Source organism: Pongo pygmaeus, chromosome 9 (genome assembly GCF_028885625.2).
Source record: "Pongo pygmaeus isolate AG05252 chromosome 9, NHGRI_mPonPyg2-v2.0_pri, whole genome shotgun sequence".
NCBI lineage: Eukaryota > Metazoa > Chordata > Mammalia > Primates > Hominidae > Pongo > Pongo pygmaeus.
This window is the reverse complement of record NC_072382.2, coordinates 42,631,080-42,658,246: the sequence shown is the minus strand read 5'-3', so window position 1 is coordinate 42,658,246 and position 27,167 is coordinate 42,631,080. Positions and strand designations below refer to the sequence as shown.

General features: G+C 34.8%; 1 protein-coding gene across 1 annotated transcript in view; it reads left to right on the top strand.

The window, feature by feature from the left end:
- Positions 1-27,167, top strand: part of LUZP2 (leucine zipper protein 2) — a 562,275-nt gene that overhangs the window by 267,016 nt on the left and 268,092 nt on the right. The window contains exon 5 of the mRNA XM_063671046.1: positions 8,359-8,421. Coding sequence (XP_063527116.1) covers positions 8,359-8,421 — 63 coding nt within the window. The remainder of the gene's footprint in view (positions 1-8,358; positions 8,422-27,167) is intronic.

The window sequence follows — 27,167 nt, the reverse complement described above, 5'->3', positions numbered from 1 at the left end:
GCAAGGTGGGTGGGTCGCCTGAGGTCAGGAGTTTAAGACCAGCCTGACCAACATGGTGAAACCCCGTCTCTAATACAAATACAAAATTTAGCTGGGCAAGGTGGCGGGGCTTTTAATCCCAGCTACTCGGGAGACTGAAGCAGAAGAATCACTTGAACCTGGGAGGAGGAGGTTGCAGTGAGCCAAGATCACGCCACTGCACTCCAGTCTGGGTGACAAGGGCAAAACTCTGTCTAAAAATAGAAACAAAAGCAAAAACAACAACAAAAAAAACACGCACACTACTCACAAATTATTTACTTTCACTATTCATTTTAGTAAAGGTACCTCAGAGAGCTGATGATACCAATGTACACAGTGAACAATTCCTTCACAGTATACTAAGTTTCAGTAGTTACTGGTTTTGCCCTTCTGCCACATTGACCACCTTTTTGGTGACCAAAGGTCTTAGAAGTGCTTTCTGTTTTCCTGACGTAATTTTCCCCTTTGTGGGTGGCTTTGAGGCTAGTGGCCTGAGCTCAGACAGACTCATATCTGAGCTTGGTTTACCCTAAAGGCCTGACTCAGCACTCTATTTAAATTCTATTTTAGCTATTATAGATAAAAATAACCAAGGATTTGAACATGTTGCTTTTCTCTTATTAGTTTCATAAACCAAAAATGAAATTCTAAGCCCCCGAATGGATTGAATGGACTCCCCTCTCAGCCAACAGGATTCCAAAGAAACCTGAAAAACTAGTTCAGGAAGGGGATGACAAACATGCCTCATTACACTCTTTTGGATTTTAGACACAACTGACTACCATTAACATTAAAACTGAGATCTTAAGACCAACAAACAGACTCTTTGTAGCAATTAAGACGCAATATTCCAACCTGACTCTAGTGCAACATCGCATGACAGATAAAGAAGGAAATCAAATTATTTTACATCAAAATATGTTTTATACCATATTTCAAAATGACTCTTTTTATCTGTAAAGAGTCTTTATTAATATAACTCAATCTTTCCCCTTCCAAGACCTCCAATCCTGAAGAGATTAACTGCGAGCCTCACACATTTTAAGGCCTGATAAGAGACATTTGCCGTCTATTCTCTGTAGAGTCAGCTTCTGTGGCGGCTTCATCTATATAATAAGAACCTTGGCTTTCACCACCCCCCTTATGTTAACCCCAAGCATTTCTTTCTGCTGGCTTCAACTGTAGGCAAAGCTTAACTGTTTTAACCAATTACCTATGACCTGAAAGCCACATCTTCTCCCACCTTTGAGATATCTTACATTTTCAGACAGAACCAATGTGTACCTCACATGTATCGATGTATTGATTGATTCCATATGTCTTCCTAAAATGTATAAAAGCAAGCTGTAACCTAACCACCTTACACACACGTTCTCAGGATCTCCTGAGACTGTGTCAGGAACCATTGTCCTCACAACTGTCTTCAAATAAATCTTCTCAAATATTTTACGAAGGTTAGCTTTTGTCGTCAACAGTTTGCATTTCCCTGTGCATCCATATCTAAATTCCACTGATAGCTTTTACCTTGAGTAACCAAATGCAGCACAACTGCCGCTCTATACCATGGGGGACCATGTGGCCACCCAGGAATCAAAGGTTCTTCACCCCCTGCTCTTTTATTATTTCTCTTTCCGAACCGTATGTTTCCCTGAGCCTAAGCAGTGCTAGCAAATCTCATTCCCCTGACACCAATTGTTTTGGGAAAAACTGTCAAACCATGTTTTTCTTCTGCTCCCATACCACAACAATTAACGCAGAAGACTTCAGTGACCAAATGTGTGGGGATTTGTTCCACTAAGAAGTAGCAGACACCAGCTGAGTCTCCTCCAATTTAATTCTGACACTACCTAGCTGAAGATAGTGTCAGATCCCACAGGTTGAAGGCTCAGTCACTAAGATTGCTTCCCCTGCTCAGACACCAGTCTCAAGTTGGGGCCTATAGAACTTCTGACCCACCAGCTTCAAGTTGAGGTTCCCATAACCACCTCCTTTGCTTTGATTAGTTTTCTGGAGTGCCTTACAGAACTCGAGGAAACATCTACATTTACTAGTTTATTATAAAGGCAATTAAAAAGTATACGAAGAGATAGATAAGACAAGATATAGGGGAAGGGGCATGGGGCTTCCATGCCATCCCTGGGTATGTGACCCACCAGGAACATCTACGTGCTTAGCTCAGGAGGGCCTGAGAACATGTGTTTGTGTGTATATCATGAAGCTCTACAATTGATAGTTTTAAACTATTAGTATATAGTGAGAAATCTCCAACAAACTGCCTATATTTCTTTACCACACCCAGTAGATTTACAGAAATGATATAAAATTAAATATGTATTGAAACATAAATGAAGTTCTATAAATTCAAAAATATTAGTAGCACATATGTTATTAAACTCCATTTTAATAAAAGTAAAAATAATTTTTATAAGCGGTCAAATAATTTCTTTTTTAAAAATGTGTTCTAATAACCATTGGATTAGTGAGAACTGATCAAACACATGGTCGTACTTGGCACTTAATAATAATGAAAATCATACATGTCAAAGTAATACTTAGTGGATAATGAATAGCTTTAAATGCATTTTCAGGTAAATGAAAGATAGATGACATTAATTCAAGAAGTTGGTTAAAAAGCAGAAGCTCAAACTCAATGTACTAAGGAAAGAGAATTATAAAGACTAGACAAAAAACAATAAACTGTGAAAGAAACAAAAATCCCCTAAATCCTTAGTTCTTTGAAAAGATTATGCTAAAGAGAAAAGGTTACGATAAAAATTGAATAAGAATAAAAGACTCAAATATTAATATGTCAAATGTCAAATAAGAAAAAGGCCATATTCACAATTTAAAGTATGATCAGCAACTGTCAACTAATTAATTTTAAGTTGTAAACAAAAGTCTTAGGTCATATTAATATAAAATTCCAAAATTTCTGCAATAAGAAATATAATACTTGAATAGACCAAAGCATTTGGAATTTTATTGTACTAAAAGGCATCTATTTCCCCAAATTCCAAAGAAGGATTTTAATGATGACTTTTACCTAATTTTCAATGACCAATTAATTCCTAATAAATGCAAGTATTTTCTGGAAAATAAATAACTCTCATCTCGTTATGTGGGTATATGCATTTATTATTGCAAATCAATTCATAACAATATGACTAAATAAACTTATAGACATATTTCATTAATGAATGTAGATGAAAAAATTCTGAACAAACGAAGCTAAGAGTATATTAACAAAATATACATCATGATCAATGAATGCAAATATGTCTTATCTCTTCAGGAAAATGTGTTCTATGTTTTGAATTAAAAGAGTGATATGGTCTAACTCAGAAACCATAAAGAGATGACAGAATCTTTAACTAATGTGGGAATGATTTGTGTGTGTGTGTGTGTATGTGTGTATGCATATGTGTGTGTACATGTGTTTGTGTGTATATCATGGATATTTTATTTTATAATGTGCATCTGGTTGATGGTGGAATCTAGGGAAAGATTAATATCACTGGGGTCAACATTTACAAATTTTGGTAAAGATTCAAAAAAAATCCTTTGTAATTTTTCTCCCTATTTGAAGATTCTAGGTTAAATAAGGATTAAATTAACACATATTTATAACTTTTTGATTATATAAATCATCCACTAATTATTTTCACTGAAAGAAAGACTATAGTTTTAATTGAAGTTTGGATAAGTAAGGGAGATTAAGATCACTGATGCTCTCTCTCAAATTGGGGCAAATTTTGGATTTGATTAGGGAAATATTGTTGTGCTATTTTAGATTTAAGAGAAGATAATCTTATGTATTGTCCTTGATTAAACATCAAATTACTATGGATTTTTTTCTATCAAGATAAGAGATTGTTTATTTATGCACATATGGTGCAAATGCCCACAACATTTGGTAAGCGTATAGTAAAATGCTTTGAAACATTGATTTATTTATCATTTTTTTCATTGATTGAAAAAAGATGATCTTCTTCATTGAATTTAAAAAAATATGAAAAAAGATGTATATCTGAAAAAATAAATTAAAAAACAGTATATCTTTCTTGATCTAATTCTGTTTAAAAACACTCTTTATGGAAATACAAACATTTATGTTTATTCCTAAGCAAATAATGAAATGGCAAATATTTCAAACCTGTGACCCTAATGGAAAACCCTAACAGACAGCAATGAAGAATGAGCTCTCAGGTGTGACCAGGATAATTAAAGATTTTAATGATTATTGAATGCATTTCCCTACTCTTGTTAATTTTTATGGCTTAACTTGTCCTGAGACATAATTAGTCTAAAGCAAGAGTTTTAGCTTCAAGCTTTGAATCTCATTAAAAATAAAGAATTGCTGTGTTCTTTCAATCTTATTCACAGTAAATACAATGTATTTTCTGTTTCTGAGAATTGTTTCATAACTATCAATAAGAATGCTTATTCTTTCAGGGGTGTTAAAATTCTGTTGGGATTCTAAACCCATGGCCTAAAATGCTAATACATTTTAAATGTCCAAAATATATTTTATGTCTTGAATATTTAAGTATTGCATTCTCAAGTTTTTCTGTCCTTGTTTAACATTTAATAATTATTGTCTTGACATAGTAGTGTATTTTCATTATACTTTAATTAAAGTTAATTGTTAAGTATGAAGAACATGTGTAGTACCCACATATGGGCATTTGGGGGAAATAATGGTATCAGTGAAAGAACAGGTTATTAATATAAGTAATATGGCTTTAAGTAGTTCGTGACATAACTAAAGACAAATCTGTACAAAGCAAAATTTTCTGGGGCTAATAAAATGCTTGTGTAGAAAAGAATGTAAAAGCTGTTTTGTGTGGGATACACTGTTACTCTGCATACGTGTTTAATTTTGAATGGGGTTAAGTTCTATTTGGTGTAAATCAAAAAGTATCTGAGACAGATCTCAATCAATTTCAAAGCTTATTTCACCAAGGTTAAGGACATGCCTGTGACATAGCCTCAGGAAGGCATGAGAACACGTGCCCCTGGTGGTTGGGCTACAGCTTGGTTTTATATGTTTTAGGGAGACATAAGACATCAGTGAATACATGTAAGATGTACATTGGTTTGGTCCAGAAAGGCAGGACAACTTGAAGTGGTGGGGAGCCAGTAACGTGGCAGAATATCCAGCTTCCAGGTCATAGTTGATTTCAAAGATTTTCTGATAGGCAATTGGCAAAGATATTCTGATGGGTAATTGGTTATCTAAGAGTTAGAATCAGTAGTAGGGAGTGTCTGGGTTAAGATAACTGGTTTTGTTATGGAGACCAAGGTTTTTATTATGCCGATAAAGCCTCCAGGTAGCAGGCTTTAGATCAAATAGATTAATTATCTTAAGGTCTCCGTTTTAATGTTAAATTCCCGTCATGGCCTGAACTTGTGTTTCAGGTTAACTTTGGAATGTCGTTGGCTGAGTGGAGTAGTCCATTCAGTTGATTAGGAGGACTTAGAATTTTACTTTTGGGTTACAGTGGTGATACCTTGGTTTTTCTATCAACTTGAACTATCTACCTAATGGACAATGAGGACTAGTGTTTTGGGGTTACTGTCAGTATTTTCAAAATTCAAGATTACTTTGAAAATTAATATGGCTAAAACAGTAGACATGTTAATTCTCAAGCTTCTCTTTCTGTATTATGTGTTCTTTTGCCGTAAAAAGTGTTTGGTTTGGGTTTTCTGCAACAACTGAGGAAATGGTAATGCCTGGAAACTTATACAGGCCTGAAAGAAGAAAGTGTTAACAGGTGTTGTAAAACTTCTGATGGATTTTATGGAAAGCCAAGCCCAGGAGTCAGATGTGATGAGGCTGTTAGGTGGTACTGGAACTATTGCAGCTCTTGAAGATGTCAGAAAGAGGAATCCATGGATTTTCATTCTTATAGTCCTCTAGATAAATGACTCAGCTGGCTTTCCATTGACTGTTTCTATTTCTGTAACAATTGACTTCCTCTGCATATTACTTATGCAACACTTGACTTAACACAGCCTTAATAGTATCTTATGACATCCTTAACTTATCTCAGCTGAGAACTAGCCAGTTTTCTCTAGAGGTTCCCAGTTCAAATCTCCCAAGGAAAATCCAACAGCCCAGATTTTATTTTAGAGTCAGAATTATTTAGTTATACTTATTCTTTACCCTGGACTTTCCATATCCTGTGTATTAATCTGTTCTTGCATTGTTATAAAGAAATACCTGATACTGGGTAATTTATAAAGAAAAAAGGTTTAATTGGCTCACAGTTCCACAGGCTATACAGGAAGCATAGCTGGGGAGGTCTCAGGGAGCTTTTACTCATGGCAGAAGGCAAAGCTGGAGTAGGCAGTTTCACATGGGCAGAACAGGAGGAAGAGAGAGAAGGGGGAGAGATGCTACATACTTTTAAACAATCATATCTCATAATAACTCTTACAAAAACAGCAGTAGGATGGTGCTAAACCATTAGAAACCACCCCCATGATCCAATCATCTGCCACTAGGCCCTAGCTCTAGCATTAAGGATTACATTTCAACATGAGATTAGGGTGGGAACGCAGACCCAAGACACATCATCCAGTAACTGGGAAATGATGATAATGGGAAAAATCATTCAAAGGATGATTGCTAATGCCAGCACTGTATCCAGGCTGTGGGCCACCCACCTCTGGGCTCCAGGCTGCAGAACCTATATACTGCTCTATGAGAGAAAAATCTATCTCATTTAAACCACCGTATTTAGGGATATGTCAGTTACAGTGACTTATTCTTCACCTTGATAAATTTAGTAATTGTTTACCTTCAACTGTGGTTACTACCATAACAAATTCACTAGCTACAATAAATTAACTGGTATTACATAAAATACATATGAATAAATCTCATAAAGTTGATTTTCTCATAATTTAGGTGAACTTTAACATAAAGTAATAGTATTTATTTTTCATAAGCATATACACAATAAATAAAATGTATAAAAATATGCATGAGACAAATATGTAAGTTCAGTATAGTGGTTACCTGGAGGGTGTGGGGGAAGAAAGGAATAGAAGTTAGCTGAAGCTTTAATAATAAATAATGATAAATAATAATATATTATTTATAAAAGAGTCTGAGGAAAATTGGGTAAAACATTCACATCTGGTTAACATGTAGGGTTAGCCCACAGGCATTTCACGTATTACTTCTTGTTCTTTTCTTCATCTTTGAAATGTTTCAGAACTAAATATTTTTTGAAGTTGTATATATGGTAAAAATTAACCTTCTTCCTAAATTTAATTTCCAACCCAATGACTCAGTCAATCTTCAGAGATCACCTGGATCATGAGTCTCTTTTATCATTTCAGGAAACTTCTAAGAATACATTGTTTAATGTATGAGGCTACTGAGCATTAGAAATATGACTAATCCAAACTGAGACGTACTGTAAGTGTAAAACACACATTGGAATCTAAAGGCATATAACAAAAAAAGAATGTAAATCATGTCATGAATAATCCATGTCCAAATAATATTTTGAATATATTGAATTAAGTGTATTATAAAAATTAAATTTACCCTGTGTCATTACTTTATTAAAAATGTGACTACAAGAAAATTGAAAATTGGATAAATTAAATGTTTCATCCACTGTCATAGTTATTTTCTTATTATAGGGAACTCTCAGTGACTATAAAGTCTCAGTGACTAGTGTACTCTCAGGGATTATAAAGATTATAAATTCTATAAAAGTCTTGACCACTTACTATGCTACCTTTTTTTACAAAGTATTCAGGGCAGGTAATGCTATTTTTAGGAAATACGGTTCCAATAAGTGGCATAAGGTGACAGATCCTGATGATATCTTGTTCAGAAGGAAACATCATGGTGTCTTTGGTAGACTATTCTTAATGTCCCATAGTTTTGAGGTAAGGGATATTATTATGTAATTGCTCTCACACTTGACAACAGGTCATAATTACCTGGAGTGTTTTAGAAATAGAGATTCCTAGGTTCAACTCTAGAATCTATTTTTTCTTTTTTTAAAGAACCACATTTTTAAAAGCAAATGAAGTTTATCCAGGTAAGAGAATCACAGTCATAAAGTGTAGGGTTTCTCAATTAAAAAAAAAATAATAAATAGTTTGTTAAATGAAAAAAGATATTTTAATATAATCAATGAATGTATGTATGAATTTAGTAATGAAGGTTTTGATTAAGGAACAGTGTAATTCTTTGTTCTTTTTCAATATTTGTTAATAAATAATTTATTATTTCTCAAATAATGAAAAAAATAATGAAAGCCATGGTAATGAGTTTGGAATGTGTCTACATAACAGTCTATTCATTTTCAGATTAACTTTTTAAAGACTGAAGTTGAAAGAAAGAGCAAAATGATCCGAGACCTCCAGAATGAGGTAAGATTTATTTCATCTTAGATACATTTTATATAAATCAAATAATATACATAAATGCACATACAAATTTGCCACTAGTTTGGAGTATTAAACACATGCATATTTAATTTTCAGTTATAAACTAATGTAGAGAAATTGTAAGGTTAAGAATTTCAAAAAGTAGATAATCCTTACATTTATATATATTTGATAATTTCATTAGTCCAAACTTCTCTAGTTCATTTTTCTTTCTAATTATATTTTGCTTAGGATGATATTAAAAATCAATTTTCATTTAATAAATTTACTTATTTGTTTAATAAATGACATTACAGGCACTGAAGAAGAAAGCTAGCTAGAAATTGTCTGCGTGCTAGAAAGGGCCAATCTAGAATGAAAAATGTGTTTAAGGATAATCTCAAAATAATGTAAATGTAAACATAAACAAGTTGTAATCATTTTCATGATAACCTTTAAAATGTAAGCATCCTATTAAATACTGCATACATTTTTCTCTTTTGATTCTTTATCTTGTTATACAACTACTTTGATTTTTTATAATTTCTCCATTACCTATTTCTACCCTTTCATTTCCTTTTAATTAAATGCAATTAATTAAGACCATTGAGCCATGACTAATTCACGATAAGTCTTCCTTGATCAATCTCACTAATTATGTTTTATTTTGAATCCCGATATTGATGGAAAATATCAACAGACCAGAGTTATCAGAATACTGGGTATAATGGATAATATTTATTTTGTTGGAGTGATTTAGGGCTCAGTGAGAAAGCCAGATTACTCAAATCAAAAAATGCTCACATACGATTTAAAACAAGGAAAACATTTTAAACAAGATTAAAGTCAGTTTTAAAATAGGATAGGGAGTACATTTATATATGCACATGCACATGTGCGTGCGTGCATACACACACAATCAGCAATATGAACCCAGTTGTATGATTATAAGAGAATTTCAACTTTATTTTTATCTTTATATAAGTAGCATCAGTTCACTTTTAATCTTAGATAACTTCTTAAAATCTAGAATTCAACTAGGGAGAAAGTTCTTTCAAAAAACCACTAGGCTGGGCACAGTGGCTCACAACTATAATCCCAGCACTTAGGGAGGCTGAGGTGGGAGGATCGCTTGAGCCCAGGAGTTTGAGACCATTCTGGACAACATGGTAAAACCTCATCTCTAAAAATAAATAAATAAATAAATAAATAAAAAATTAGCTGGGAGTGGTGGCTCACTTGTAGTCCCAGCTTCTTATGAGGCCAAGGCAGGAGGATTGCTTGAGCCTGAGAGGTCGAGGTTGCAGTGAACAGTGATCATGTCACTGCATTTCAGCCTGGGTGACAGAGCAAGACCCTGTCTCTATTAAAAATAAATTAAAAAAAATAAAAATTAGAACAACAACAAAAACCTACCAGGCTGGCTCATGCCTGTAATCCCAGTGCTTTGGGAGGCCAAGGCAGCAGGGTTGCTTAAGGCCAAGAGTTCCAAGTCAGCCTAAGCAACATAGTGAGATTCCATCTCTATCAAATAAATTAATAAATGCAAAACCATGAATTATTAATAACAAGTAACAAAATACTTTGTCTTGGGAGGTTATTTTTATAGTGAAATTGTACTTTGGTAACTACATAGGCTAGAATAATTCAGAAAGAAATACAACCCTACAGAAATAAGATCTGCTAAATATGAGTTTTATAATTAAATTTGCTACTATTCACTTTAATACTATTAAGAACTTATGAAATGAAAATTGATAACCAAAAAAGTTTTGGTCTTTTTATAAAACCTAATGGTGAACATATAATAGCAATTCAATGTTTTCAATTTTACTCCTTTATATCAATTTATTTAATTTTTAGTAAATAATCAGTACACATGTAGATATTAAGGCAGGTTTATTTAATGAAATAACTGGTGTATACACTGTACAGTGAAGTTATATGGGCACTTTATGGAATATTTTCAGTTCGGGCATAAGAAAAAACCAGGTAAATTGATTAAACAAAATACAGTGGTGAGGGATACAAATAAATTTCTGGAAGAAGTTTGAAATCCACTAAGTGGTTACTTTTGAGTGAGGGAATTAGGGAAGTCCCAAAAGATGAAGGCTAAGTCCGTCCTGTGCCTATTTTGTTGAGGGTTTTTTATCATAAAAGGATCCTGGATTTTATCAAATGCTTTTTCTGCATCTATTGAGATAACCATATGGGTTTTGTTTTTAATTCTGGTTATGTGATATACCACATTTATTGACCACATATGTTAACAAATGAGATAGACAGCAACACAATAATTTTTTCCTTTTTTTTTTTTTTTTTTTGAGACGGAGTCTCGCTCTGTTGCCCAGGCTGGAGTGCAGTGGCTTGATCTCGGCTCACTGCAAGCTCCGCCTCCCAGGTTCACGCCATTCTCTGGCCTCAGCCTCTGAGTAGCTGGGACTACAGATGCCCGCCACCACGCCTGGCTAAATTTTTGTATTTTTAGTAGAGACAGGGTTTCACTGTATTAGCCAGGATTGTCTCCATCTCCTGACCTGGTGATCCGCCTGCCTAGGCCTCCCAAAATGCTGGGATTACAGGCGTGAGCCACCGCACCTGGCCAATTTTTGCATTTTTTGTAGAGAAGGGGTTTCTCTATGTTGCCCAGGTGGGTCTTGCATTCTTGGGTTCAAGAAATCCACTCACCTCAGCCTCCTAAAATGCTGAGATTACAGGTGTAAACCACCATGCCCTACCAATCAGAGTATTTCAGGCACCTTTATTTCATCTATTTCCAGTTACCTATATCTTCTCATGGGTGCCACTTTTAACCCTGAATTGTACTGTTATGACTTACAAAAGCTCTATTGTGATTGATGTGGTCTCTGAGTTTCAGTTTTGGGCCCTCTGCTTTTCTCTTTATATTCTTTTTTATGAAACATTCAAGTCAAATCTGTTCTGCAACAATGTGTATTTCCTTGCATCAGATGATCATATTAACAATTAACAAGGGGTGAAATAATTTTAGCAAAGCTTTAAAAATCATTTTGTTTTTCTTTCCAATATGTTGAGTTTTGAAGCAGTCAGGCAGAAGACTTTTCAAATTTTAAAGAAATTGTTATCAATACAAGGACATAAGAAAAAGATTGAAAACGTACAAAAGGGCTTCCTTTTAGTGGTTGTAGTGATAGTTATTGCATTAAAACTCTTATGCTTTTTGCTGGGTAAGATGTGAATACACAAGTTTCTGTTAAGACTTTACCCCTGCATCGAAACAAGAGATTTAAGAAAAATCTGCATCAAATTTTAATTTTGATACTAGTGTGCTTTGTTAGAAGTCAATTCCCTCCAAGATCTACATCCCAAAGGAAGAACACTAAATCCTGAATATAAAGCTTCAAAGAATCAAATGACTATGATGTTTGAGATAAATGCTAAAAAAAATTGTATTTACACTTTTATTAGTTTCTTTACTGTTTTTCTTAGTCTCGCTTTGTTGCCCAGGCTACAGTGCAGTGGCATGATCTCAGCTCACTGCAACCTCCACCTCCTGGGTTCAAGTGATACCCCTGGCTCAGCCTCCTGAGTAGCTGGGACTACAGGCATGTGCCACCAAACCCAGCTAATTTCTATATTTTTAGTAGAGATGGGGTATCACCGTGTTGGCCAGGCTGGTCTCTAACTCCTGACCTCAGGTGTGATCCACCCACACCCACATCAGCCTCCCAAAGTGCTGGAATTACAGGTGTGAACCCCTATACCCAGTTTGTTATTTTTTTTTATTTTTTATTTTTTATGTTCTGGTAACAATGTTACAAAGTAAGTGGTCTTCCCCAATCCCATTTTCCCTCCAAAATTTGTATTTTTAGTGTGTAATTTGTAGAATATAAGATTTCCTATATGCAAAATTGGACTCATAATTCATATATCACCAGTTTTCCAGTAACTTTGTAATCTAAGTCTCTAGTTCTGATCTCTTGTGTAATCCTTCTGTTAAAAAGGTTAACTGAGATATAATACCATTTTCGAAGAGTTTATTTGAGCAAACAACAATGCATAAATTGGGCTGTTCTGAACTAGAAGTGGTTCAGGAGCTTCACTAAGGAAATACAGTGGAAGGTTTTTATGTGACTGAAATAGAAGTGAAGCAAAGAAAATATTTGCTTGGTTACCATTAGACAGTTGCTGTATTTGGTCTATCCCATTGGAAAATCTCTAGTTATAAAATTACAAGTTTGTTTCTTCTCTGTGGTTAAACTCAAGTTCTGTTTTTCTTTAATATAGGCATTTATTTACAATGGCCCACATTAAGTTTTTCATATGTTTGCAAATCAAGTAACGATAAGGTCACTTACAAAGCCCAACTGGTTTTGTCTGCTCAAGGATTCTTCAGGGCTTATCTCCATTTTAATTTACTTTAACACATCCTTGTGCTTTCAATGTTGATTTTGCATTTTGAGTTTGAATATTGTTTGGTTGCAAAAAATATACAATTTTGCACCAGAAAATAAATCAAAACAAGGAAACAAATGAAAAATTAAACCTCCCTTCTCTAACTTCCATACATATGGCAACTGCCTCATCATGTAGTCAATCTCGCATGCTTCAAAGTTCAGAATTTATTCTGACTTTCACTTTCAAAACACCCTTTCTACAGTATCATTTAATTTTTTTTGAATTTTATTTATTTTACCCCTAAGATAAAATCAATTTGTCTGTAATGGTCTGAGATATAAGACAGGCTCAAAAATGAGTAGGATAATATATAAGTCTAGGAAATATTAGGGAAATCAGGCACTGGGACAAGCATCTTTAATTAGTTGAAATTTTTTTTCTTTTTTTGAGACAGGGTCTCACTCTGTCGCCCTGGCTGGAGTGCAGTGGTGCCATCTCAGCTCACTGCAACCTCCACCTCCTGGGTTCAAACAATTCTCCTGCCTCAGCCTCCCAAGTAGCTGGGACTACAGGCATTATATTTTTAGTGGAGACAGGGTTTTGTCATGTTGGCCAGGCTGATCTTGAATTCCTGACCTCAGGTGATCCACCCGCTTTGGCCTCCCAAAGTGCTGGGATTACAGGCATAAGCCACTGCGCCCTGTCAAAATTTTTAAATAAAGGTGTTAGTTGGATAATGTTCAGGGCTTTTTAAAGAATTACATAGTTGGAAATACTTGATGGACACTAGTATTTAAACAGTCTGTGTTCAAGGGGTTAATATTTAAAATATGTAAGAAACTCAAGCAATTAAGTAGCAAATAAATAATCTGATAAAATGGGCAAAATATCTGCATAGACATTTATCAGAAGAAGATTTACAGATGCCCAACAGGTAAATAAAAAAAATATGCTCAACATCACTAATCATCAGGAAAATGCCAATTGAAGCTGTGATAAAATATCAACTCACCTCAGTTAAAAAGGCTAGTATCAAAAAGAGAAATAAGGAATGCTGGCAAGGATGTGGAGAAAGAACTGTTATACACTAGTGGTGGGACTTCAGTTAGTACAGCCACTATGAACAACAATATGAAAGTTTCTCAAAAAATTAAAAATAGAACTACCATATGAGCCAATAATATAACTACTTGGTATATATCCGAAGGAAATGAAATCAATATATTGAAGAGATGTCTGCACACTCATGTTTATTGCAGCACTATCACGATAGCTAAGATGTGGAATCAATGTATTTATAGATGAATGGATAAAAATGTGGTATATATAAACAATGAAATACTATTCAGCTATTAAAAAGAATGAAATTCTGTCATTTGTGCAAACATGGATGAACCTAGAAGACATTGTGTTAAGTGAAATTAGCCAAGCACAGAAGGACAAATACTGCATGATGTCATTCATATGAGAAATCTACAAAAGTTGATCTCAAAGAAGTAGAGAGAATAGTGGTTATCAGAAGCTGGAGAAAGTAGGGAGCAGAAGGAGATGGAAAAAGATTGGTCAACAGGTACAAAGTTAAAGTTAGGTAGGAGAAATAAGTTCTGTGTCTTATTGCATAGTAGGATCACTGTAGTCACCAGCAGTGTATTATGTATTTCAAAATAGTTAGAAAAGAGGATTTTGAATGTTCTCACCACAAGGAAATAACAACTGTTTGAGGTGATAGATATGCTAATTACTCTGATTTGATAATTACACAATCTGTATTTGTATTGAACATCACATTGCACCTGATAAATATGTACAATTGTGTGTCAATTAAAAACCTAATAAAACAAAAATAACTTTAAAAAATTTAAACTTATTTTTGATAAAATAATGAAAAACACATTCTGTCTTGAATTAGTCAGTAGATAGACATGGAAGAGAAGGGAAAGATGGAAGAGATGGGGCAGATTTTTTTTCCTTATTTTCTTCTATGGTGGTCTGTGGGTTTTTTTTTTTTATTATAATTGATTTGTTTCCTGGGACTTATTCGATAGCTCAAGGTAGGGATGAAATAGGGAATCACACTAAATCCTCTTTTTTTTTTTTTTTTTTTTTTTGAGACAGAGTCTCACTCTGTCACCCAGGCTGGAGTGCAGTGGCACCATCGTGGCTCACTGCAACCTCCACCTCCCGGGTTCAAGCAATTCTCCTGCCTCAGCCTCCTGAGTAGCTAGGACTATAGACATGCACCACCACGCCCGGCTAAATTTTTGTATTTTCAGTAGAGATGGGGTTTTGCCATATTGGCCAGGCTGGTCTCGAACTCCTGACTTCAAGTGATCTACCCACCTCAGGCTCCCAAAGTGCTGGGATTACAGGCGTGAGTGACTGCACCCAGACACTAAATTCTCAAAGTTCAGAATTTATTCTTTCACTTTCAAAACACCCTTTCAGTACTATCATTTGCAATTTTCTTGAATTTTAATTATTTTACTTCTAGGATAAAGTCAGTTTGTCTGTAATGGTCTGAGATATAAGAAAGGCTTGGGAATGAGTAGGATAATATATAAGTCTAGGAATTATTAGACAAATCAGGCACTGGGACAAATATCTTTAATTAGTTTAAATTAGGTCAGTAATCATAAAAGTGGGTTTTATGATTTCTGCTCAGTGGTGGAAATCAGAAATTAATCCAGCTACTCTATCTCGGTGGCATCCTTTTCCTTTTATTATTTCATGTCTCTGTTTTCCTCTCTTTCAAGTCTCTTAGTTATCTTTCTCATCTGTTTGTTATATGGACCATATAGTTTACTACAATTCTGGCTTATTAATATGTCTTCTTCAGCTCCTATTATCAACTGATTTAATGTCCTTTTATATTTTGTTTTGAGGTCATTGCTCTAAGTGCCTGGGAGAAAAATCTTGCACGATTCAATCACTGGCCAATATCTGGATTCCCAAGTAGTCCCAAATAGCCATTGACACATATCCAGGAATATGATGAATAAAACATGATTTTTAGGGTCAATGAAGCAATTACTATTCTTGGTTATGGCAAAATTTGTTCTTTTAAGAAAGGAATTTATTAGTTCCTATAGATATCTTACAAAATGGTTGGAAGAGCTAAAAATACAGCTTCTAGGTTGTACCTTAGAAAAATCTCTACAAACATACCACTGTTTTGTCTGTCTCGAGAAAGCACTACCTCTGCCTGAATCAGGAAGTTGCCAGCCTGCCTGCTGCCCTGCCACTGCAGGCTCCAGCACCACACACCCAGGCCCTTCTGCAACAGAGGATGGGTAACATTTAGCCTATTTTCTCAAGTAACAAATTCCTGTATCCACATATTGCACAGATCATGTCTGAATAGTAAAGCCTAAGTCATATCTGCCCTAGAGCTGCAATGAATTTTCAGATTTTGTTTATTTTTATTTGTCTGCCTTAATTTTTCACGGGAAATATAGATTTGATACTATAGAAAGCTTTCACATTGCAGAACCTAGTCCTCGTAAATTAGTAACCTGTGTATTAAAGGTAACTTTTCTTAATAAAGAGTTATAGTCCATGATAACCAGCTTTAGTATACAGTAGGTCATCATTGAATGCTATCAAATAAGTGAGAAACAAGTTCTGAGTACCGATGATGGAGTACTCAGTAGTGTGTGCATGTATGTTATAGTGTCTTATGTATATACATGGCATCTTATCTATTCATGTGATTTTTAACTTTGCATTTTTCAGAATTATTTTCTTAACGTGATGCAAATGCCTTGAAGTTAGAAACCCACCTTCCATAGCACATCATAATTCACATTTTTCACAAAGACAACACAGGGCCAGGAATTTGCATATATTGAGAATATATTAAGACCACATTCAAGTCTGTTTTTACTAGTACTAATGAATTACATGAATTAAGAAAAAGATACTACCTCCAAATTTGGAGATAAAAGCTTAATTACTGATATGGTTTGGCTGTGTCCCTACCGAAATCTCACCTTAATTTGTAACGATCCCCATGTGTCAAAGCGTGGGGGCCAGGTGGAGATAATTGAATCATGGGGGCAGTTTTCCCCATACTTTTCTCTGAGTAGTGAGTAAGTCTCATGAGATCTGATGGTTTTATAAATTAGAGTTACCCTGCACAAGCTCTTCCTGCCTGACCTGACACCGTGTAATACATGACTTTGCTCCTCATTCACCTACCTCCATGATTGACAGACCTCACCAGCCATGTGGAACTGTGAGTCAATGAAGCCTCTTTCCTTTATAAATTACCCAATCTCTGTTATGTCTTTATTAGCAGCATGAGAAGAGGACAATACAATTCCTAATTAGCAATATTCCTTCATAGGAATGCTTAAAGACTACAATATATAAAGATTAATATCTGAGAATCACTGGCCATCCTGAAATGATACAGAAAAACAGTATATGTGTCGTGTTTTTCAAGGACGAGGGCCTAGATTCTCAGAGGGAGTCCTTGACTGAAACAAACAAAAAAATAAACGTCAATAACCAATGATCTAGAGAAAACTCTAAATTTTAAGAAGAAAACTCACTTTGGTTCAACTCTCGTGGCTGTAAATCTTTCTAAAATAAATTATTCTACCTTCTTGCCTCAATAAACACACTGAAGTGAAGATGATGGGATATTTCGTAACATGATAGAGTGCTTCAGGGTCACCATTCTGAAAATGAGTTCTTATGCCTGCCTACAGATGAATAGGTGTAAAAGTTTGAGTCAAATATTTACTGAGTCCAGGACACACCCAAGAGGTTTTTAAGTTATTTAATTATAACTTTCTTTTTTTCACTTTATTCCTGGTTATTTGCCTCTCTTAAGTGATGATTTCTGTGAAATGTTGGTCAACTGATTTTTCTGGTTAATTTTGTATCCAGCATGTGAAGCTTCCTTTGAACTATCCATATAAGTTCTAAGGCTACTGTTAAAAAGTATTAAAAAGTATGTGTCTTAAAACAACAGGAATTTCCTGTCTCTCAATTCTGGAGGCTACAAGTCTGGATCCACAGTGTCAACAGGGCCTCTTCCTGGCTTCTAGTGTCTCCTGGCAATCCATGTCGCTCTTTGGCTTGTAGTGGTATCACTCCAATCTCTGCTTCAGTATTCGTATGCCTCTATGTGCCTCTTATTCATGTGCCTCTATGTCTTTGTGTGTCTTCTCCTCTTCTTATAACAATATCAGTTATTAGATTTTGAACCCACTCTAATCCAGTATGACCTTGTTTTAACAATTTCATGTGCAAAGAACTTATTTCCAAATAAGTTCATATTCTGAAGTTCTAGGTAGACATGAATTTTGGGGTGATACTATTAACCCGCTCCACCATCTTTGACATTCTGTGTATTCCTCATAAACGTGTAGTTTTTTTTTTTTGAAAGGCAAGGAGAAAGCATTTTATTAGGTATAAATCTATCAATGGAAGTATCCTAAAATTGCTTATTTATATGCATATGTAATATTTATCTGTGTATTTATTCCTGGAAAATATTACTTAATTCCAAATATTGTCCCAACATTGTGCTACATTCCAGAGGCATGCAAGTATTATTAAAATCAAATTAAGTAAAACAATCTCTAATCATGAGAAATGTAAAGAACATTTAATATTGTTACCGAGAAGTACAGATATCCTTGGTTCTTGTCTAACTTGGAAGGAAGAATTCAGCCAAGCGATGAATAGCAAACGTTAAGTAGCAGAGTTTATTGGAAGAAGATAAAGTACATTCCTAGAGAGGTGTGGAAAAATAGCTCCAGGCTGGTCTAGCTGAAAAAATAGTCATAACAGTGTTTACTTAGAGGTAGTACACTCTGAAGGACGAGACAGAGTGGACTGTTCAAAAGAATGAACCATCAGCAACCAGTGTTGTGAGACTTATTATGGGAATCTTACATAATTATTCACAAAGGGGTGTGAATTATTCATGGCTTGGGAGGTCCCTTAGGGTGCACATGTTCTGTGGTTGTACATGCTATTACACATGTCTCATGTCTCAGTAGCAGTTAAAATCTCCACCTAGGAGTCTGTTCTTTACTATTATAATCAGCAAAAGGCTACTCTCCAGTGAGTTTTGGAGGAGTGCACATGCTTGCCAGGAGGGAAAATCTCTAGCATGGTTATCTCCCACTAGGGCCTGTTAAGCCCCCTTCAGTGCCTGAGGACCCTAACCACAAAGCCACATGTAGCCAATGTAGCCATTGTCCTTTTTTCTGTCAGTGGGCAGCCTCTGTGATGGTTAATACTGAGTGTCAACTAGATTGGATTGAAGGATACAAAATATTGATCCTGGGTGTGTCTGTGAGGGTGTTGCCAAAGGAGGTTAACATTTGAGTCAGTGGGCTGGGAAAGGCAGACCCACCCTTAATCTGGGTGGGCACAATCTAATCAGCTGCCAGTGCAGCCAGAATATAAGCAGGTAGAAAAATGTGAAAAGAGAGACTGGCCTAGCCTCTCAACCTACATCTTTCTCCCGTGCTGAATGCTTCCTGCCCTCGAACATTAGACTTCAGATTCTTCAGTTCTGGAACTCGGACTCTTTGCTCCTCAGCCTGCAGATGGCCTATTATGGGGCCCTGTGATTGTGTGAGTTAATGAGTTAATACTTAATAAACTTCTCTCTCTCTCTCTCTCTCTCTCTCTCTATATATATATATATATATATACACACATATATATAAAGAATATATTCTTTATATATCTGTAGAGAGAATATATATATAAAGAATATATTCTTTATATATCTGTAGAGAGAATATATATATAAAGAATATATTCTTTATATATCTGTAGAGAGAATATATATATAAAGAATATATTCTTTATATATCTGTAGAGAGAATATATATATAAAGAATATATGTAGAATATATACAAAGAATATATATGTGTATATTCTTTTAGTTCTGTCCCTCTAGAGAATTGTGACTAATACAGCATCTCTAGAACTTCTTTTCCCAGGGGGATCCCTTGGCTGCTCATTTCTGGCTATCTACCTACTCTAGGAATATTACATAACAGGTGACATATTTGCCATACAATATAAAATACAATAATAATTATTAAAATTGCTCAAAACTACAGTAAAAATCATTGAAATGAGCGTTTTACAATATAACGTGGAAAGGGGGAAGATGACGACAATAACCCAGAAAAGTGTAATGTCTACTGAAGGCTTCATCTAAGGGGTAGCTTTTGAAAAGTATAATATAATTTGAATTTATGACTATTTGCTCACTACAAAGAAAGTAAATATGAAAATGTTGATACCTCACAAGTCCTCTTGTAGGTGAAGAAATTATTACTTGTTTATTAATGTGCACAAAGTTCATTTTGATAGTGCGTTGTAGTGGAATCCAATTTCAGGCCAGCTTACTTGCAAAGAAAATATTTTCAGTTCCCAAATCAATGCTGTAAGTATCTGTTATAAAAAGACATTGGGACAGCCAATCTAATTGTTACAGCCAAAGCATAATATAAAGAAACATAAACCTGAAAAGTTCTCTTAGCTGATACATCAGCTAACTTTCTACTTCTCAAGGGTGTTGTAGACTTTTTACTTAGTATTCCAGAGGTAAGGCAGGATTGCTGTCTTATGGAAGTTTGCAGCCTACTTTAATTTTCATTTTATTTACTGCTTTTCTCAATTAATTTCACTCAGTAATTTCCTGCAGCAGAATGTTGGCTAGGATAACACCATTGCATACAATCTTAGACGTGACTCAGTTGAAACCATGCTCCTTATACCCTGGTTGCATCTGGGTCACTTTTTCTGTTCTCTGATAGAGAGATAGCTAGTGTTCCCTGAACATGCTTCGAGTAAAGGAGAAAGTTTAGCTCTTTACTCTTATGCCTTTGGTAAACATTATTTTATGTACCTCAAAATGTGGTTAATTTAGTACAAGAGAAAACTATGCATGTTAGACATTTAGTACATATTAAGCTGTCACCAAATGGAAGCTATCATCATCCTCCATTATTGTTATTGGGTTCTGAGGTAAAATTAGTTTATCAATAAGCAGTGTTACGTACAGATAAATATTTGCTTAGAAATGGTTATAAAAATCAAACAACCAATCAAAAGCTTCTTAAGTTCCAAAAATCAGCCGATCAACAAGTTCATAACTTAGAACCATAAGTTAAACTTACCAATAAAAGTGCGAAGGTAAGACAGGACTCTATTTCTCACTTTTACACAGTCTCAATTCATCTCTTAAAGCATTTCTTTCCACATGTCAGACATGAAGACTAACAACTGTGCAATTTATATTTTAATTAGAAACAATAGCCTATGGAGAAAACCTTTTTAAATTGGACTAACAGAAAAATCCCAGAGAAGATACTGAATTGTTCACATTCCTGAGTCAACCACCATGGTCGGGGAAATGGACAGTTTAATTGCTAAGCCTGAGTCACATTTCTGCTCTTATGTTGGATGAAATTTACCCTACTCAAAACACAGATTTCCCACAGGAAAGAAGAGTTCATTATAGAAGAGTACCTGGACTGATAGGTAAATATATCCAGAAAACTATCAGATACTTTTACTACTCCCTGCCATCCTCGATTATTTTCTTAATATCCTTCAAATCATAGAATGCAGTAATAATGTAATCATTTCTGGTCCCCAGTCATATGTGATGTATTCACATTGCCATATATTTGTTAACAATGTCCCCTTGGCTATAATTTTACCATTGCTCCAAACATATTGAGGATCTTCACTCTTCATCTTTTATATTTACTTACTACATTCAGATACTCCATAAAATGGCACTAAAGAATCTCTAGTCATATGACAGTAGGTAAATGATCATCTCCATTTCTGTACCTGGAAGGAAATGGAAGAACTGCTTTCTTTCCAATCCTCAGAGATTCATCATTTCATTGTATGTACTTGACACCCACCTTTGTGCCTCATGTATCCAGCATTATGACTGGAACTGATGTGCCGATACAGCCTTCATTCCCAACAGGACATGGGTTCCATCCCCTTGGTGACACTGTAAGTAGTCTTTTTTTCTTCTTTCTTTTTCTTTTTTTTTTGAGACGGAGTCTCAATCTGTCGCCCAGGCTGGAGTGCAGTGGTGTGATCTCAGCTCACTGCAAGCTCCACCTCCCAGGCTCAAGCCATTCTCCTGCCTCAGCCTCCCAAGTAGCTGGGACTACAGGCACCCACCACCATGCCCAGGTAATTTTTTGTATTTTTAGTAGATTCGGGGTTTCACCATGTTAGCCAGGATGGTCTTGATCTCCTGACCTTGTGATCCACCTGCCTCGGCCTCCCAAAGTGCTGGGATTACAGGCGTGAGCCACCGCGCCCGGCCTGTAAGTAGTCTTTACTTAAGTATAGAGACTGGATTTGGGAAGTGTAAGGAGCTACAACTTGTTAGAGGAGTGAGAAAAGTAAATTCATGGGGGGATCCATTTAAACAAGTTGGAAAAATAGAAAGAATGCTGCTTTCATGATGGACAGAGAAGAAACAAATTCAAATAATATACTTAAGACTTACTATAAAAACTATAAAAATCAGATATGCATATATTATCCTAGTGGATTCCTAATGAAATCTAATGTATCAAAATTGGTAACTGTTTCAATGACAAAATAGTAAACATATTTGTACTAATCCCAAGTATAAAAGTTATACTCTTATTTAACTTCTATATAAAATTAATACAATTTTTGTACAACTTATAGTCTTATTCTAAAAGCCATGTGTCAGAAAAATTGGACACTTCATTTTATTTTCTTTACAGCAGTTACTAGTCTTTAATATTATAGTACATAATTCATTGATTTACTTGTTCATTTTCATTCTTCTCTTCTGTGGTTTTTATTTTTATTTTTTGGTGTGGTGATGAGTATACAACATGAAATCTCTCCCATTAATACATTTTAAAGTATATAATACACTATACAAGCACTGTTTTCTTAAAGTTACAAGAAAAAAGTCTTTTTTTAATATTACATCTTCTCCATGTTTTCTGTAATATAGTAGACACTTGATAAATATTTGTTGAGTGAATGATAAATATTCATTGAATAGGTTATATTTCTATAAGTATCATAAAATGGACCACTATCCATAGCTCATGGAAATGAGAGTTCTCAAAATGGTGAGAATTTTTTTCTAAATCAAACGTATAATAAGCTGGGCACAGTGGCTCATGCCTGGAATCCCAGCAGTTTTGGAGGCTGAGGTGAGAGGAATGCTTGAGTCCAAGAATTTGAGACTAGCCTGGGCAACATAGTGAGACCTCGTCTCTGCAAAAAAATAAAAAATAAAAAATAAAAAAAATCAGCTGGGCATCGTGATGCATGCCTGTAGTCCTAGGTATTCAGAGGCTGAGGTGAAGGGATCTCTTGAGCCTAAGAGATGAGACCACAATGAGTTGTGGTCACACCACTGCATTCCAGCCTAGGCAACAGAGCAAGATCCTTTCTGGAAAATGAATAAACAAACAAACAAACAAATAAAATTTATAAAATTTATAATAACCTTAAAAATCATAGAAATTAGAAAATCTCATATTGATTAGAACCAGCTAAAACTTGAATTCTTAGATTATTACATAAGGGGCTGAAAGGCAAGATATTTTACTCCTGGTTACTGCGACATGCTGCACTGAAAGAAAGGATAAAAGCATGTAAGAAACAAACAACCAATAAAGAAGAAAGAAACTAAATGAAGGAACATAAAAAGGAAGAAAGGAAGGAAAGATGAGAAAATAAACTTGAGAACGAAGAGTAGATTTTTTGCTAGCATTTAAGACTTATTTGCGGCATCATCTGGGAAAAGTCAAAACTTTTGTGAATATCACTGGTAAAATAAGAAGTTTGCATAAAATGATCCCCATGATTTTTTAATTTCAGCTTCACAATTCAAAAACTATAAATTCTTAGTCTGTAGAAAAAATAGCGCACCAACTGATAACATCAGTAATACCTGAGTACTAAACTCAATATAAATTCCAACTGAGTGGTCATTAGTATTTCAAACAAGTGACTCTAAAATGTGTTTGGATTTGCCTAGAGATTTTCTGAGCATTTCAGAAATGTGTGTGTGTGTATTTTTAAATGTCAAACTATGCTATTCTCTAGTACATGCCATAGAAAAATACACCACGAACAATTAACCAATATTATTTTAAGAAAGTTTCATCATTGCACCTATATTTACGTTAACTATGTTAACTTTAAAAAAGAAGTTGATTTTTTGAAAATAAAACATTATTTTCTGGGTTATTTCTAGCAAGTGTGCACATTCACAAAGCGTTGGAAATATTCTTGAAGCAATCACTTAAGCAGTTATCAACTATTTTCTCCCTCAGACATAAGAAAATGCCAGTGCTTAGAAGACAAAAAGTAAATGTCATGGGTAGTAAGAAAGTTGACATAGTTTGCAAAAATCTGTGTATCTATACCAGCTTTTCATCATACATGTCACACTTAACATTTGAAATACTTAAATGCTATCACTGAAATAGAAACATCAATACTGACCACCACAGTTGGGAGGGTAAAATGAGATAATAATTACAAGAATAACTATCATTGTGCCTCTCCTTGTTTTTCATAATAAATGTAAAGTGTTAGTTAATGGCTGGCCACAGGTTAAACATTACTCGTGGCATATTCTTTAATCAGCTCTTACATGGAAAATACATGTAGTAGGCTGAAAAGTAGCCCAGAGAAATCATGTCCTAATTCCTGAAACATGTCCATGCAAACGTATAAGGCAAAAATATATTTGTATATGTGATACAGTTAAGGATCTTGAGGTGATGAGATTAACCTGGATAATTTCAGTAGACCCTAAATGTAATCACAACTGTCTTTATAATAGAAACGCAGAGAGAGATTTGACACACACACATAGGGGAGGAATTGATATGAAGTCAGGGTGAGAGAAATCTGAAGATGCTGACTTTGATAACGGGAGGGATGTGAATGTGGGCGGAAATCCAAGGAATTACAACAGCCACAAGAAAGTGGAAAAGGCAAGGGACATATTCTCCCATAGGGCCTCCGGAGGGAGCTCAACACTGCTTGCTCCTGATTCTGGGCTGGTTACTTCTGACATTTGGCTTTCAATATTATTAAATAATAAATTTCTATTGTTTTGCATCACTCAATTTGTGGTAATTTAATTAGGAAACTAACACAGGTGGGGAAGAAGTAGGGCAGGTATTCAGGTTATCGTTAATATTAATTACTTAAGTGTGTTTCATGATGGTGGATTCCATTTCCAGCTATTAATTCTGAAACTGAACTGAAACTCTGGCAAGAATTCCCTTTTGACCATTGGATAGAATTTATAGATGACTGTAAAGCACCCTTGTGTTTTATCTTCAACCATTATTTATCACACTACTTCTGAGTCCTGAGCACCATGTTAAGCAGAGAGGAAATAAAATCAATTCGATCTTCCATGCCTTGTTTTCAACCTTTGCTTTGTGTGGAAAAGACCTCTTAAACATGTAATAAACTTATATGATAGTTGTATAATGTATACAAGGAGCCAAGCATCTTATTCATTTACTTCACACAAAAACTATTGAGCAGGAGATTTGCTAGCACTGGGATATATAACAACAACATGCCAATCGTGATGAAGGTGAGAATGATGGTTGAAGATGTTGATGATCGTAATAACAACAGCTAACACTTTACCAGTATTTACTCTGTGATACCAGACAGGTTCAGACTCCGTATTACCAAGAGTTTTACATGCGTTATGTCACTCAATTTGACATTTTTTTATCTGTTCATTTATCTGTTTTGTTTATCTGTTCATTTTTAATGGAATGTCTTCAGGTGTACAGAATTTAATCAGTCATTATCTGTGATTCTGTGGTTTATATCACATCTTCATCATATAATATTGGTTTTGCACAGTCTTTAATCTTTTGAAAAGTTATTTTTAAGAACACTAGTAAAGGCACCAACTTAAATGTGAGCTAGCTAGGCCTTGCCAAAAATCCCTTTTCAGCATCCTCATTCACAGTTTTTATGTGAAGAAATAGAAGGAAAGAGAAATAAAAGTCATATAGTCAATCATACAGTTGGAGTGTGATGCCAGACTGTGTAACACAAGAGCTAATATTCTCTTTTAACCAAATCTTGGAAAGTGGATTCAACTTACTATGTTCAATCTTTATTACTTTGCATTAAGCCTAACTGAAGACTTAAACTGACTACCTCTTTTTATTTTTATTTTATTATACTTTAAGTTCTAGGGTACATGTGCAGAATGTGCAGGTTTGTTACATAGGTATACATGTGCCATAGTGGTTTACTTTCTACCTCTTTCAAATGTAATTTCAACCATCAACTGAAACATTTCACCTTTTGTCCCCCTTTTCCTCCTCCTCTCTCCTGTAAATAATCTATTCATATTGACATCATCAAAATAGATTGACAATATGATATATGATAATATAATCATAGTTTTGGTTTAACCTCAGAGATATTTCTTACTGCACTATTTACCATTGTTGAAATATGTTGACTCTGCAGTAATTGGCCCCTCAAAACAATATTAGGTCCTTTCCTACCTTATGTTTGAAGGTTGCAGAAGGCAACACTAGATGGAGTAATTTTCTCCATCAGTCATGAAGACCTGTGTTTCATGATTTTTTATAGCCACAGGTAAGAGAAACTTTCATTTCCATTACCATTTTCCATTTTCTTTAAAAAATAGACCTTATAACACATCATGGTAATATTAGAAATCTAAAACTGATATTAAGAAATTGCAAACGAGCTGCTATTTTATAGAAGGGAAGTTTTTTTAATATACATTAGGAACCCTTCTGCCTCTAAAAACCACATGATTTAAATTTAGCATTTCACATTGACTTATAGTATCTTCCTTACCCAATACATTAAAAAAATTAGATGTCTTCCCCCATGATTTTGAAACTTTAATATGTATGAGAAGCACCTGGGGTTCTTATAAAAAATGAATATTCTGATTAAGGATGGGGCCTGAGAGTCTAACAAGTTCCCAAGTGATGCCAATAAAACCAATGCGTATGCCACAGTTTGGATAACAAGACTCTAAGTAAGTGCTTGTCAAATGCTGCTGAATGGGGAGGTGCTGACTGGCTACTAACAGTCATTCAGAGAGCTTCTTTAATATGTAGATTTCTAATAGCTGTTTAGAGATTCAGAATCAGGTGTGACTTGAGGGTGGCAATCTGTATTCCTTAAATTTAGGTGAAAGAGATTTTATTATACAACTGAAGAGTTCACAGAAAAGCCTGGCAATCTGTTGACTGAATAACTTTAAAGTGCTGGTGAAGGAAGTTTTCAAGAATAACCTTTGTAGCATTAGAAGTATGGTCAGAGTGCA